The 14,153-nt window shown below is 40.9% G+C and overlaps 1 protein-coding gene across 1 annotated transcript in view; it reads left to right on the forward strand.

Moving 5' to 3' along the window:
• Positions 1-14,153, forward strand: part of col7a1 (collagen, type VII, alpha 1) — a 68,693-nt gene that overhangs the window by 36,757 nt on the left and 17,783 nt on the right. The window contains exons 72-91 of the mRNA XM_073467530.1: positions 829-948; positions 1,117-1,326; positions 1,415-1,450; positions 1,562-1,606; positions 1,712-1,828; positions 1,933-2,004; positions 3,464-3,508; positions 4,031-4,066; positions 5,514-5,549; positions 6,340-6,384; positions 6,495-6,527; positions 6,622-6,684; positions 6,809-6,844; positions 7,902-7,982; positions 8,108-8,176; positions 11,790-11,825; positions 12,032-12,091; positions 12,189-12,233; positions 12,321-12,356; positions 14,093-14,128. Coding sequence (XP_073323631.1) covers positions 829-948; positions 1,117-1,326; positions 1,415-1,450; positions 1,562-1,606; positions 1,712-1,828; positions 1,933-2,004; positions 3,464-3,508; positions 4,031-4,066; positions 5,514-5,549; positions 6,340-6,384; positions 6,495-6,527; positions 6,622-6,684; positions 6,809-6,844; positions 7,902-7,982; positions 8,108-8,176; positions 11,790-11,825; positions 12,032-12,091; positions 12,189-12,233; positions 12,321-12,356; positions 14,093-14,128 — 1,257 coding nt within the window. The remainder of the gene's footprint in view (positions 1-828; positions 949-1,116; positions 1,327-1,414; positions 1,451-1,561; positions 1,607-1,711; positions 1,829-1,932; positions 2,005-3,463; positions 3,509-4,030; positions 4,067-5,513; positions 5,550-6,339; positions 6,385-6,494; positions 6,528-6,621; positions 6,685-6,808; positions 6,845-7,901; positions 7,983-8,107; positions 8,177-11,789; positions 11,826-12,031; positions 12,092-12,188; positions 12,234-12,320; positions 12,357-14,092; positions 14,129-14,153) is intronic.

A 14,153-nucleotide genomic window follows, 5' to 3' on the forward strand; every position in this document is an offset into this window, starting at 1 on the left:
TGAAAATACTCTACATTTAGCAAACTGTGAATCCCCATAGGAGCAGTAAAACAGTATAACAGTATAAAAATCAGTAAAAAATACAAATATCAAAACAGCCTGAATCTCAATTCTTACTCATGTATCTATTCCCGGTATATGGATGAATATTTTAGCATAATTGTCTTGCTAATGGAAACATTTCCCGGAACTTGTGCAAAGTGTTATATTTGTCCCTTTGTTCTCACAAATGTCATCATACCATTCAAAGCTTCCAGATGTATTTATAACTCATGTTCAGCTGTTGTTTCTTGTGTCAAACAGCTCAATTAGTTTGAAAATAATAATGTCTTCAATCCAGTAAAAAAGTGGATTAACAAGAGCTGCCACAGTCAAATATGGGATTTGCTCCTGGTTTATGGCCCTTTATAAAAATAGGACTGCGCAGTTTAAACCCACAGCAGCATGTGGGGGTTGATTTCATGGATGTAGACCAAAGACTGACGTAGGTCTGTGACTGAATTGTCACTTCTAAGAATAAACGTAGCTCAGACAGTGTGGAGGAGTTTACTACCCCCTAGTATTCTTGCAGATGACAGACTACTGTATCTCAGTCTCCCAGTGAAAAATAAACCTTTATACTTGAGAGTTTATGTGTGAATGCATTTTGAAATGACCGTCCTGTGACCTTGCATTTTTTTGGGCTCACAAACGACACTGATGACAGGCAACTTTCCAGCTGCTGAGATCAAATCTGACTGGTTGTTTGAAGCATTTCACAGACAGAAACCTGTGGCTAAAAGTTACGAAGCTCTTGCCAACTATTTCCCTTTTCTGCCCTCCACACAGGTGTCTGATCTGAAAGTTGTTGTGGACAGAAAGGAAATACCTCCTATAGTGCAGAAGGCAGAGAAAGGTGCAAAAGGAGACAGGGGTGAATCTGGACTAAGAGGACTACCAGGTTTGGATGTAAGTACGACGAAGGGCATCTTAGAGGAGTAAAAATTTAAAAACTTAATGAAAACCCCAGGACGATCGTAGAATGTCCAGATGATCCTACATTTTTGTGTTTATTAAAATGTCTAATAAAATCATGATTCAAAACGCTTAAAAATGATATTTATCTCTTTCCACCAGGGTGCTCGTGGTGTTCCCGGAGAGAGAGGAACAAAAGGGGACCAAGGGGATCGAGGACCCGTGGGAGCAACCGGGCCTCCTGGTAGAGCCATTGGAGAGCGAGGGTCTGAGGGACCCCCAGGGCCTGCTGGAGAGCCAGGCAAGCCAGGAATACCAGGAGTTCCTGGACGAGCTGGGGAGCTGGGAGAGGTTGGAAGACCAGGAGAAAAGGTGAAGAGGAGAGTTTGGTAAACAAATAATTTTGATTGTTTTTGAATTTAGCATGATTCTGCTAATGTCATGTGTGTCTGTATTTCAGGGGGCGCATGGAGACAAAGGTGACAAAGGAGAATCTGTAAGTGCTCGTGGTAAACTGACATTGTTTATTTCTGTCCTCATATTAAGGTCGTGAGAAGAAATTCATGTTTTTGTAGTCAATGAAGTGAGAGTTTCTTCTGTTTTTCAGGGTAAAAGTGGGCTAACAGGGCCACCCGGCCCACCAGGTCAAAAGGTAAACTCCTCCTTGTTATTGATGCAGTGAAACCAAGAAGATTCAACATTACGTAGATACACAGAATAAAGTCCATAAGCATTTGTGTGGGTGTATGTACTATAGGGAGCATCTGCTGATGCAGTTCTGGCTGGTACACCTGGAGTCCGAGGGCCTCCAGGAGTTTCAGGACAGAAGGGAGAGCCGGGTGCTGCAGGACCACTGGGGCCTAAAGGAGAACGGGTTAGATTTGCGAATAAAACAATCACATATCAACATCATATGTCAAGTCATGCTCTTTCATGTGTTTCTTTATGCAAATTAGCTCATTTTAATGTGTCTTACAGGGTTTTGTGGGAACTCGTGGTGATAAAGGAGACAGAGGAGAGCCTGGAGAAAGAGGACGTGATGGCTCGCAGGTGAGCTTGCTCTCAGGTGTAATCGACAGACAGGTGACAAATTTAAGGAAAAACCTTGAACCCTTTATTTCAGTCAAACCTAATCCAATATCAAACTCGATAGCCTTGTGTCATTCTACATTTAAAACCACCCATAATTGTTTAACCATAATTTAAGCTCACAAGATCTAGGATCCTCATCAAATTGTATTCACTAATAGATGGAAGCCATCTAAATACACCCGATTGTTTTCATCAAGATCCATGCATTATTCCCTGAGAAATTAATGTTAAAGAAAGTGAGAAAAAAATCCTGAATTCGGTCCTTTATCCAGATCTGCAACAAAAGTTAATGGGGTATATTCTGGCCCAAGACCCATCCTCCAAGTTTCATGGAAATCTGTTTTGTAGCTTTTGTGTAATCCTGCTGACAAACCAACAAACCAACGGACACAGGTGAAAAAGAGACCCTCCTTGGCAGACGTAATGAGTGGAGAAACATAAAAACCACTGGCTCTGTTATGCTGTGGGGGACGTTTGACTAGCATGGCCCCCTTAAAGGGAAGGGTCACTGCAAACAAAAACAAAGTTGTTCTGAGTAATCACCTTTATCCTATGATGAAACATCTGTATCCTGATCAGTGGTCTCACTGCCCCATCCATAGAGCACCAAGGGTCAGTGAATGTTTTAATAAGCATGAAAATTATGTGAATCATACTCTGTGACCTTTGCAATCACCAGATTTCAACCCAGTTGAACACCTATGGGATGTTTTGGACGGATATTAGACAGCACTGTCCACCACCATCATCATCAGTGCCAAATGAGGGAATATCTTTTGGAAGAAGAAGAATCTTTATGTGTCACATATAATCATACTCGGTTCATTGCTGCATTTATCCCATCCCTAAGGAGCAGTGTGCAGCTATTGTATGGCACCTGGGGACCAACTCCAGCTCTAGAATTAACTCACATTTTTAACCTAATATGCAAGTTTTGATGGTGGGGGTAAGCCAGAACACCTGGAGGAAACCTATGCAAACTCCACACAGAAAGGCCCAGCCCCAGCTGGTAGCTGAACAAAGGACCTCTGAGTCAACATGCTGGGTTGCGTTGCAGAATGGATTAGGATCTGTGGGCAGCAAGGATTATTTTTGCATTGATAACATATAATTGTGGTTCTGCAAGACATCGTGGTTAGAAATACTGAAAATTGCAATCGTCACATACAGGAGCGAGAGCCAATTTGCCTCTTAGCTGGGGCTTTTTCTCTCTCAAGAAAAAAAAAAAACTTGTGTGGAAAAACAGCGCTCAAGTCCTATTTTGAATTTAGTAAGAGACTTTGTCACCTTTCTGTAGATAAATTACTTTAATAATAACTCCTAAACTAGTGAGAAAATCTGTTTTTGATTATACTGTTGTTACGAATACATTGTTATTCCATTTTTATAAGAAGTGATCTGTGGTTTGTCATCTTAGGGAATACCAGGAGAATCAGGAAAACCTGGTCTGGATGGGAAACCGGTAAGTGAAAAGTACTGGATGTTAGCTGAGTTATCCTGAATGAAGTTTTTTTTTTTTCCATTTTCAGCATGTTATAGTATTACCTTTTGTGACTAAACTTTTGTGTAACTATTTGGTCAATATTTCTTCCAAAACACATGGTGAGTGTGTTTTTTTTACTATGAGTGAAACGATAGTAAATCATTTATAGTGAATGTTTTCATAATATTCTTGCTCATTGTGTATTTGTCTTTATAAATGTGTTATGTAAATATGTGGGTATTAATGCATGTGAAAGACGTCAAGCACCTGCTAATCTTTTTCAAAATGTAAAACCAGCAGGATTCCAGTTAACATCAGAGGACACATTAAGGTTTCATCTTTTTTTACGAAACATTTTATAATGATTACTTAAAGCTCCAACGCACTGACAGTCAAATGATGTACTCTATTACTGCTGGCTGCTAGAATAAATATAAGGAGAGGAGAGATACGAAGCACTTCCTCACACTTTGTGTTTTCCTTCCCTCCATGTCGGAGCAGGGCCAAACAGGGCCTGCTGGTAATCGAGGCCAACCAGTGAGTAACCAGTAACCCAGCAAAGGGACCTTCCCTTAGGCTTGATCCTCAGAGAAAATCACTGGGTTGGCTGCAAGCTGATGGAGCTCTCTTTTCCCCCTCTTGGGCCGAGGCTTCATAGATCTTAGACAGTAACCTTTTGCAGCTGTGCGGCTAACTCCTCACTCTTTGACCCCAGCCCTCCTGATGTGTCCCTTATATCTGTCCATTTCCATGTTTCTGTTGTTTGTTTCCCCTCTTCTAACACTGTTCTCCACCCACCTGTCCCCCACCCTCCTGTCATCTACTTTCCTCTATCTTCCATCCTCTCCAGGGCCTGCCTGGGTTCCCAGGAGTTCTAGGCAGACCGGTAGGTTTCTCTGCTACTGGCTGGCATGCTTGAGCGCTGGAGGAGGAAGGTTTGGGAGAACTGGTCTCTGTTGTATCAGATACAAGAGGGATAAAGGGGAATGAACCAAAGCTATATTGAGCTTTAGCTGATACAGCAAGTAGCTTTAAAGATGTACCCACATTGACCAACAGCAGACTAGAACAAGCAATCATCAGGATGCACACACCTACATGTACCTCCCAGGCAAATTCCCCCACTTTAAATCCAACTCATTTGTATTGGAAACATCCTTCTGGGAGCTGGAGTCCGGGATAAGAGTCAGACCTTGATCGACTCATCATGAAATATTAATCAAGACCGCCTGTCCCCAAAGAACCCATGTCAAACTCAAGAGTTGAGTTTTTGAAGTTGAATTTTAAGCATGTAAATCACCACAGATTTGTCGGAGGAGATGAAAGGAAATCAGCTGACATCCTGAGCTGAAGCTCTCGCCAGATCCAACGCACAATAGTGATTGGGCGGGGGTGGGGGTGCTATATTGGGTGTTCTCCAAAAAGTACTGTGATGTCGATTCGCTTGAGTCTGCTTATCGTGCATGCAGCTGTGCCTGCTGTCTGTTGTGTGCTTATCCCTCTTGCAGCACTGATTTTTCAGAGCTTACCATGTGAGTGTCTCTTTGTTGACAGTGTTGATCCTCTGTGTTTGTGTTGTCCTACCTGTTGTCATGAGTCAGTCAGATGTTTGAGTGATTGTAAATGTATGTCTCCTGCAGAGACACTCAAGTACCTCGGTGATACGTCTTTGTGTTATTTACGTCAAATCCATGTTGTTCAGTATAAGCACATAAGATGTATAGATTTGAGAAAAAAAATGTATATATTTTTTATGTGCGCAGTTTTCTAAACATATTTATGCATAAATATGTGTTTGTATGTCTTTTGTTATCACTGTGAGGTTGCCAGACAATCAGTGGAGACTTCAGGAAGTCAATCTAAGTCTCAGCAAGGACGTGAATAAGCTTCTGCTAAATGTTCCTGTAAAATATGGCCTGTGTGCAGTTGTAGTAAGTATGTTATGATGTGAATGTGCTGTATATGACTTGTATTTTGCTCCTAGGGAAACCCAGGAGAGCCGGGCATAAGGGGCCCAACTGTAAGTATCAAAAAAATGACAGTGTATAAAGATGGACAGCATGTCTCCACAAAAATGAAACCAAAATATCCAGGATACTTCTACAAGATGCAGCCACCTTGTGCTGGTAACGTCATTTGGAGCAATAGTGGGTTCGGATTGGCTATGAATCATGATGTCACAGCCCTTTTTAATAACATCCATCACTGATTAAAGAGGAATTCCAGTATGTTTAAACCTGGGCTCGATATTTACATGTTTTGGTATGTAAATGATTGATACTTACCAAAAGTTTTGGAATTGATCCAGTAGATTTCTGTGTCACATAGCTGCAACTTAAACTTTTGGGGCAACTCTGACTGTCTTTATTGCCAAAGTCATGGCTGAGTATTTAACTGATTGTGACAATCTAGATTAAGCTACAGCTGTTAAAACGTACCTCACGTGATTTCAGAGCAAGACTTCTTTGTGAGCGAGACTGTTTCTAGTTACAAAAAGGATTTTATTAACAAAAAGGTCACTTAAGATAACAAAGCACTTTTAATGGACGTAACATTGACAGCATTGCCCCAAAGGATTAAAACATAAAATGACAGACACCATCTTTGGGAAAAATTTATCTGATGTGTCAGCGGGGTTTATGACCTGTACTACAGTCAGCCACCAGGGGGCGATCGAGATGTTCTGGCTTCACCTTTGGGGGGCTGTCATGTTGTTTATCTTCATATACGTACATTCATTGATCACATGATGAAGAATACATAGACTCTCATGTAGCAGTTTACATGTTGGTCATATGTGTTTCAATTAGGGCCCCATGGGTGCCAATGGTCCCCCAGGTCCAGCTGGTGTGAAGGTGAGTTTACTATATCCCAGTGTGCTGCTACCTGTTACGACATGTGTACTGAAACTCTTCAGTTTGTTCCTTTCCAGACAAAGTCATAAAACAGTTGTTTTTTTCCTCAGGGTAATCAAGGAGAGCCAGGTGTTGGTGTCAAGGTAAAACAGCTCGCCGCAGTGCATAGCCACATAACAATCTAGCGAAGATGTATAACAGCTCTGCAGTGTGTGAGTGAATTTCTTCTCTCTGCAGGGGCCTCCTGGTGCCCAGGGGAGTACAGGTCTGCCGGGACCAGCAGGCCCTCCAGGAGCTGTAGTAAGTGTTGCCATAAATCACAGTTTCTCTTCAGGGGGAAAAAACTGCTTTCATGTTTTCTCCTTCATTGTGTGTGTATCACATTGTGCTCCCTCATTCCACGGTATTTATTTCTGCCCCGCAGGGTCCACAGGGCCCCCCAGGACTGTCAGGGCAGGTGGTGAGTATGCACTCTTGATCTGGCCGCTGCTGTTGCTTCATTGCACATCGAGGAAGTGTAAAATGGAAGAAATGTTTTGAGCCTGAGGCATTTGAGTTATAACTGAAAATTGGAAGCTAATTAAATAAAAATGCCAAAACTTGTTTATCGAACTTTTCTTGATAAATGGGAGCTTCAGCTGCGTTTTGTGCTCATAATTTGAAAATGCAGGTCAAGGAACATGTGATTTGTTGTACCTTCAGCTGATAAACAAGCAATCTCCTCAGCATGTACACGATACTAACATTTGTATTAACAGTGAACACTACGACCAACTTCTCTGCCACTATTCGCTCATTTTCTGTTTTGCTCTCAACTGTTGGCTGTTTGTGTAATAATATCTTACTATTATAAAAGAAAAATATTCAAATAATAAGTGAAGACTTTATTATTAAAGGGAAGCATTGTTAATTTTCAATCAGCTATTCATTACGGTGTAATTACAACATGTAATGTTTTGTTGTTTTGATGTATTTATTTCATAGTTTCATTGTTAGTGTAGTTTCTGTAGTTAGTCTTTGTAGGGCAGATGTGAGAAGAGCCTCAAGACCCGAAACTCAGGTCAAACTGTGACACCGAGCAGTCCTGATCAAATATTAATCAAGATCCTGTTATGTCTTTGCCTCTTTCTTGTCTAAAACCTTTTCAGAAACATATTTTAGTGTACTGTTGGCTGTTATATGAGACAGTTTGTGACCAGGCTGTCATTGCTCAACACACAACAAGTCAAAAGAAAGCAACGCTCAGAGCTTAATGGATTGGTGCAGTGCAGCGCATTCTGGTTGTCTTAGGTTTCTACCATTTGAGCAAAAGAACCACAGCCCCTTTTCTGTTTTAGCATTTGTATCAAAAGCACCCATTTCTAGAATATTTGTGTCTTAGACAGCATAGACAGCCAAATTATATGGAAAGGTCATCTTTCCTGCGGTGAAATACTTCTTTGAAAGGACATATTATGAGTAAAACAAACTTAAATACATATTACATGTTGTATACTGAAGTATTTGCTGCTCCTCAGGGTGAAGCAGGTAAACCAGGAGTCCCTGGAAGAGATGGGGTGCCCGGCAAAGAGGGAATACCTGGATTACCAGGAAAGCAGGTGTGTGTGTGTGTACATGTAGTGTGTGTGTGTGTGTGTGTGTGTGTGTGTGTGTAGTGTGTGTAGCACTGTGCTGTTTTTTGCAGGTCCTCCTCTGTGTCATCATGGTGTAATTTGTTCCTCAGGGCATTGTTGGACCACCAGGCCAGTCCGGTTTAAAGGGGGAGCAGGGAGACAGCGGTCCTCCAGGGAGGGTGAGAACATGCCGTGTATCTACTGAGCTGCCTCTGGCTTGAACCGCAGTCAATGAAATTGGTTTTGTGGTCGCTTTTATTGGATGTGATCCAAGCAATAGAATGATCTGCTGCCTGAAGTGAAAAAAAAGAAAACATTTTTGTAGTGCTATTATTAGCTTCCTACTGCAAGAGTTTTCATCTGGTGCACAACAACACTAGGTGGTCTTATTCTGAGGCTTCCTTCAGGGGCCGCAGTCAGGCTGCTGCTGTTTGTCCACCTGGGCCTGCCTGGAATCAAAATGGTGCTCCAGATAAATTTTCCTCTGCTATTTGTACACTTGTTATAGTTGCCCTGGAGTAAAACTGTTGGTTACTTACATATGCTTCTTCTAGCTGTTCCTATAAAGTCTGATCCAGGCTGCATCAGTGTGAGCTCCAGACAGTTCACAAACAGACAACAACAGAATAGAGACATCCTGTCTGACTATAGATGATGGGATCCACCACCTGTGGTTGAATCCAGTAAAGGCTTCAACCAATCAGAACAATAGTAGGACAGCGCTACCAGTAGGCTTAAAGCAAGCTGAGAAAATCAATTCTCACCGAAGCCAGTCGAGAAAAGCGCAAAAACATCTTTTCCATCAACATTATAAAGTGATGTCTCTCAGTGAGCAAATTATTGTGATATTAAATACCGAGCATTAAAAGTCCTTGTTGTTTGGTGAGTATTTTGAGCTGGGATTAGGCAGTAACACAAGAACTTCATCTTCCCTCGAGAGCTGTCTCTGTGGGATTACTCTGTGATACGACTGTTATTGATTGGCATTCAAAGCAAATTCTCCTGCCCTTTCTGACCCAGTGAAATGAGTTTTCACATGACTGAAACATATTTGGTGACTCCTTCTTGTGTTTATCTGATGCAGTACAGGCCTCGCTTTTTTTTGTTTTTTTTTTACAGAATTTGATCTAAATGAAGGGAAAACCCAGTGGAGGCCTGTAGTGCCTCCCGCTCATAAAATAACCAGCCATGAAAATGATTTGCAGCTAAATCTTTGCATACATTTATGGATAATTGATTCAAGAGTTCAATGAATGCACTCCACCAGGCCGTCCGATCTGGATTGTCGTGTGTCAGTTCATATTTCACGTTGCAATAGGTGAGCTGTAAACGACATCTCTGGCTGGAATCCAATTTTCAGCATTCACCATGCAAAAGGAAGAAGTGCATCTACTCATGGACGAGCAGCTAGATAACTAATGTAGGACACCATTGTTTACCATGTTTACATCCCACACTGTAACAAGCACGTACCTCTTCTCCATGAGTAGATGCGTGCTTCCTTCTGCACCATATTAAGGTTGAAGGTTGTAGAGCGCTTGAAAGAAAATAGTCTCACAACAATGTCTGTGGATTATCTCGAATGATTAGGTTATGATTTGTGGAAAGGGACATTGCTGATGAGTTTTTCAAATAAAATGAAAGGAAAAGAAAAATATGTATGTTTGATTATGCAGTGAACTGTCCCTTTAACAAGAAAAAGAGCCTTGAGAACACTCTGGTGTACATATTGTGAACTCAAGTGTATGTCAATCATGCACAACAAACTTCTGTTAGGAACTGGCAAGGCAAAATGAACTGGATGTCTATTTGAAGCTGCTCCCATGGTCAGGTTAAAACATCAATTAATTGAGTTTCCATGAATTATTTGCTGAATTGTATGTTTTTCCTTTTAATATATTCTAAGAATCCTTTGGTAGAACTGAAGGTAAAGTCCCACCTCTGCTCAGCTGTGATTTATCAGCTACTTGGCCTTCATATGGAAACTACCTTAGCACTGACACTGATAATATGATTGCCTGCCAGTTGTCTGTATTTGAGTGACTGCAGACATCTGCTAATAGCAATTGGCTCGGCTTGACAAAGTCTGAGCCAATTCTGCTGATGAGGATCTCAATTAAGCCAAATTTCAGCTCACTGAGACTGAAAATGACTGAGAAGGTCACACATTCATAACTTTCTCTCTGTGCATAGAGTCAAAATCATTTCATGTCATTACACTGCAGACACCAACAAGACTAATTTTAAACTTTTATCATACTGCTACCAAGCTATTAGCAGCCTATTTGTGCACTTGACCTTATCTTGTAAAATGGTGTGCGGTGTACTCTTTATTTGACGCTGCAACAGATTCCCCCTTGTCTCAGCCAGGAGCGATCAAACTTTTTAGCCTGGAGCACAGCTTCTTGTAATGCAGAACAGCAGGTCTGCTGCCAGATATCGTAATGACATGTAGTAGCACACACATTTACTCGCTGTGAACTCCCCCAACTGCAGTGTTTTTTGAAGCATTTTGATGGGAATTCAGTGCACCGCTCATACACATAGGGGACAGCTGTTTCTCAGAGATGAAATGTCCATCTGGCAGTATGTGGAAAGGCTTGAGCTTCACATTTAGCTTCCAGAGCACATGTTTACTCAGCCAAGGAAAGGGTTTCATCTTCCACAACAACAAAAACAAAAATATCCCACTATTTTCTGTTATCAGCCTTACTTTGTCATGTGTCTTGCACGTTGTTGTTGCTTGAACGCCATCTCCTCTTGACAGTGTTTTCTTTTAAAACGTCATCATATTCCTTTGCATGATGCCTCTATGGGTGTTTTATCAAATGTATAATAGAAGGTAGCTGCACATGCTACACTAGAGAAGCTCTTTTAGGACGTAATACTACTTTTTCTTCTCCTGAGTTAATGTCATGTTTCAACTTGTATCAGAGAGAGGGATGTAGAGATGTAGCAAAGGTCTCACAGCATATGGTATGTGTCTTAACCACCAGGCCGCCAGACACCCTGTCCTGTTTTATCTGTTAAAAACAGTTTAAACATTGTCATGGCCGGGAGCTGGTAAGAAGGGTTTTGAGATAAAAGACACAAATATTGAGCTTGCTTGTCAGGCACTCAGTATTCGTTGCCACTCCTGCTGTTTGTGATGTTGACATGAATCGTGACGAGTGTCTCGAACAGCTCCCTCACTGCTGACAGCCTCAGGTTCAGGACCTTGGACAGAGCCCCAGTGACACTGTCAGCGAGTTCACTTGCTTGATAAATAACCAGGCAACACTTGTCCATCTGCTCAGTGGCTCCACCATTTGTTCTCACACACACACACACACAAACGAAGACAAAGACAAATTTTCCAGCTTCGCAATTGCAACAGACTCGTGTAAAGCTTTCTAAACTACAGCATATTTTTGTTTCAGTCGTTAATTAAACATCACGTCCTTGTGTTTCTTTCAGTATTCTCAAGTACAATTATTTGGGGGTATTATTAACACAAGACTTTAATGTTTTAAACACAGCCTGCTTCAGAGCAGAAATCTCTCAGATTTAAAGTGTGCTGTAGCGCAAAGGTTACGGGTATGGGCAGTACTGGTTGTGCATTTGTTGGCTGTCCTTGCCGAAGAAATTAAGGCTCTTAATCTTTAAGAGCTGGGAAGACTAATGGTTGAGCTAATATGATACCTGTGTAGCAAGGCTTTTAAGTGCACATTTATGTCTTTTCATGAACAAGAACCCACATGGTGGTGCACAGGTAATTACTATTATTTTCTCAATTTTTCCGCACTCTTACAGGCGGTGGCTGGACCACCTGGAGCCAAAGGAGAGAGGGTGAGTCACTCTTCTCAGCATCAATGTGGAAGTAACCATTTATTCACATTAGTAGCTGTAGCATTGACTGTTTCAAACAAGTATTCGAAGTGGATGCAGAGTAAAGCCAATTAATAAAGCCTCAGCAGAAAATGAGAGACTGGAAAATGATAGAGTAGAGCAGCTGAACGGAGCTGAACTTACTTCCCTGGTTGTGATTGATGCAGGGTCCTCCAGGTCAAACCCTGCCAGGCCTGGCTGGAGAGAGAGGTCTATCTGGAGAAAAGGTGAGTCAGACCAAACCATTAGCACTGAAGGCTCACTCTCAGTCCATGTGGAAAATGTGCCTTTTATTAAAGCTGTATGACACCTGCTGTCTGTCAGGGTACCAGGGGAGACAAAGGTGCTGCTGGCACCAAAGGAGAGAGGGTGAGTACCATCACGCTGCAGAGCAACACCTGTACATCACGTTAACATAGCAACACGTTGACAACATATCATCTGTCGTCATACTAGGGAGTGGCTGGTGAATCAGGAGAGCCTGGAGAAGATGTGAGTAATCAGCATCCACCCTTTGTTTCATTGATTCTCATGTTTTATAGTCCTGAATGAAGTCTATCATCAGTCAGTGACAGTTTAATACCACTATAACAATACCATTAGTACTGTGTAATTAAGATAAAATCTCATCAGGATTTAATGGTTGAGGTGAACAAAGATGCGTATTAATCTGGGAATCTTACATTGTACTGTAGATTTTAATTGTGTGCAAGGAGTTCAGCTTTGTGATTAAATCCCTCCAGAAGTTTACTCGTCTTTGCACTTATCAGAGCTAGGGATGTTCACAGCAACCAATGTCCTTGATGTAGAAGTTTAAACTAAACTAGTCTAAAAGTAGGAAAACAATCAGAAAACAGTCAAAATTTAGCACAATTGTATCTATAAGGTTAAACATTGTCCAAAAAAGTATTGTTTTGATTATAAGAGCCATTTTAAAATTGCTGACCTCATTCCTCCGCAGTTGGGTAAGAAGGTTTTTTTTAAGAAACCTTTTCAAAGGTTTCACCTTTCTTTTTCAGAATAAATTTCAGAAATAAACTTCTATAGCAGTAACTCATTTCTCTCAGGCATTTGCCCACCTGTGGCCACTGAGTATTCCTCCATGATTAGGTGAATGAACACTTAGCTTGGAGTAGACACATATTCAATAGAGTTTGTTTAATTCTTTGTATGACTAGGGTGGCAGGATATAACCCCAAAATACTTCAGGATCAAGAGGTAGCTTTACATCTATCATTTTCTTAAATCATTTATGAAACCAGTGCTGTTAACATTATAATGGATGCTAGATTTTTATGAAGCAACATTTGACCTGGACACGGCATTTTAGTGCAATAATGAGAATATGTAACCGAAATGTTTACTTTAATAAATAATAATAATGAGTTCCTGAAGCCAGACTAGTGAGGGTAGGAACCATAAAATTGACTGGTCGGCTTATCACGTACATCCGTTATGGGGACTATTATGTATCCGTTATTGAGGCAACATGTTCTTATTTAAGTACCGAGATTCTGTATTGCTCTTGACAGTTTTAATTTAGCATCCTTGGTAATTATTATTTTGTGAGCTCCCTATGCTGCTACAGCCATAAAAATACAGGTTGACATTGAGCCTGTGTCTGCTTGGAAGGCTCCAAATGTTTTACTCATCCTACTTAGATTTACGTAATGGTGGTATGAAATTTCTGTTTTCCAGATATCACAAAAATGTGAAGCAAATGTATAATAATACGACTAACTGTATTCAGTATTTTGACTTTTTTACTACACATTTTAAACTTGGACTCTTTTTGTCAAGCTCGGCTACAGACTACTATTTAATCTCACCTTAATCAACCTTCTATCTATCACAGTGTGATTAAAGTCTCTACACCTTCTATCTAAAAGTGTCAACTGTAATCTCCTCTGATGCTCCAGGTTTTGATTATTTGTCGTCCTTGAGCTTAACGAGGCATGTTAACTGTAATGACAGCCAAGCCACTGACAGTAAGCAACCAATACTGATGGGAAGCGTCTTCACCAGCATAATGATGAACTGCATAAATTTGTAACACTTTTTAAACAACCTGCACACTTAATCATTATTCTTGTTTTTGTTGTTGTTGTAAATATGAACAAAAAATGAATGAATATATTTCTGCTCTGTATTATTATTGGTATCTCATTATTGGTATCCATGATCAGTAATTCTTTTTTTCACACCCGCTAATGTGTTTTTGCATGCAGGGGGCACCAGGATCTTCTGGGCCAAAAGGAGATAAGGTGAGCTTTTGTCATGTGTTTCATT

Source organism: Pagrus major, chromosome 6 (assembly GCF_040436345.1).
Source record: "Pagrus major chromosome 6, Pma_NU_1.0".
Lineage (NCBI taxonomy): Eukaryota > Metazoa > Chordata > Actinopteri > Spariformes > Sparidae > Pagrus > Pagrus major.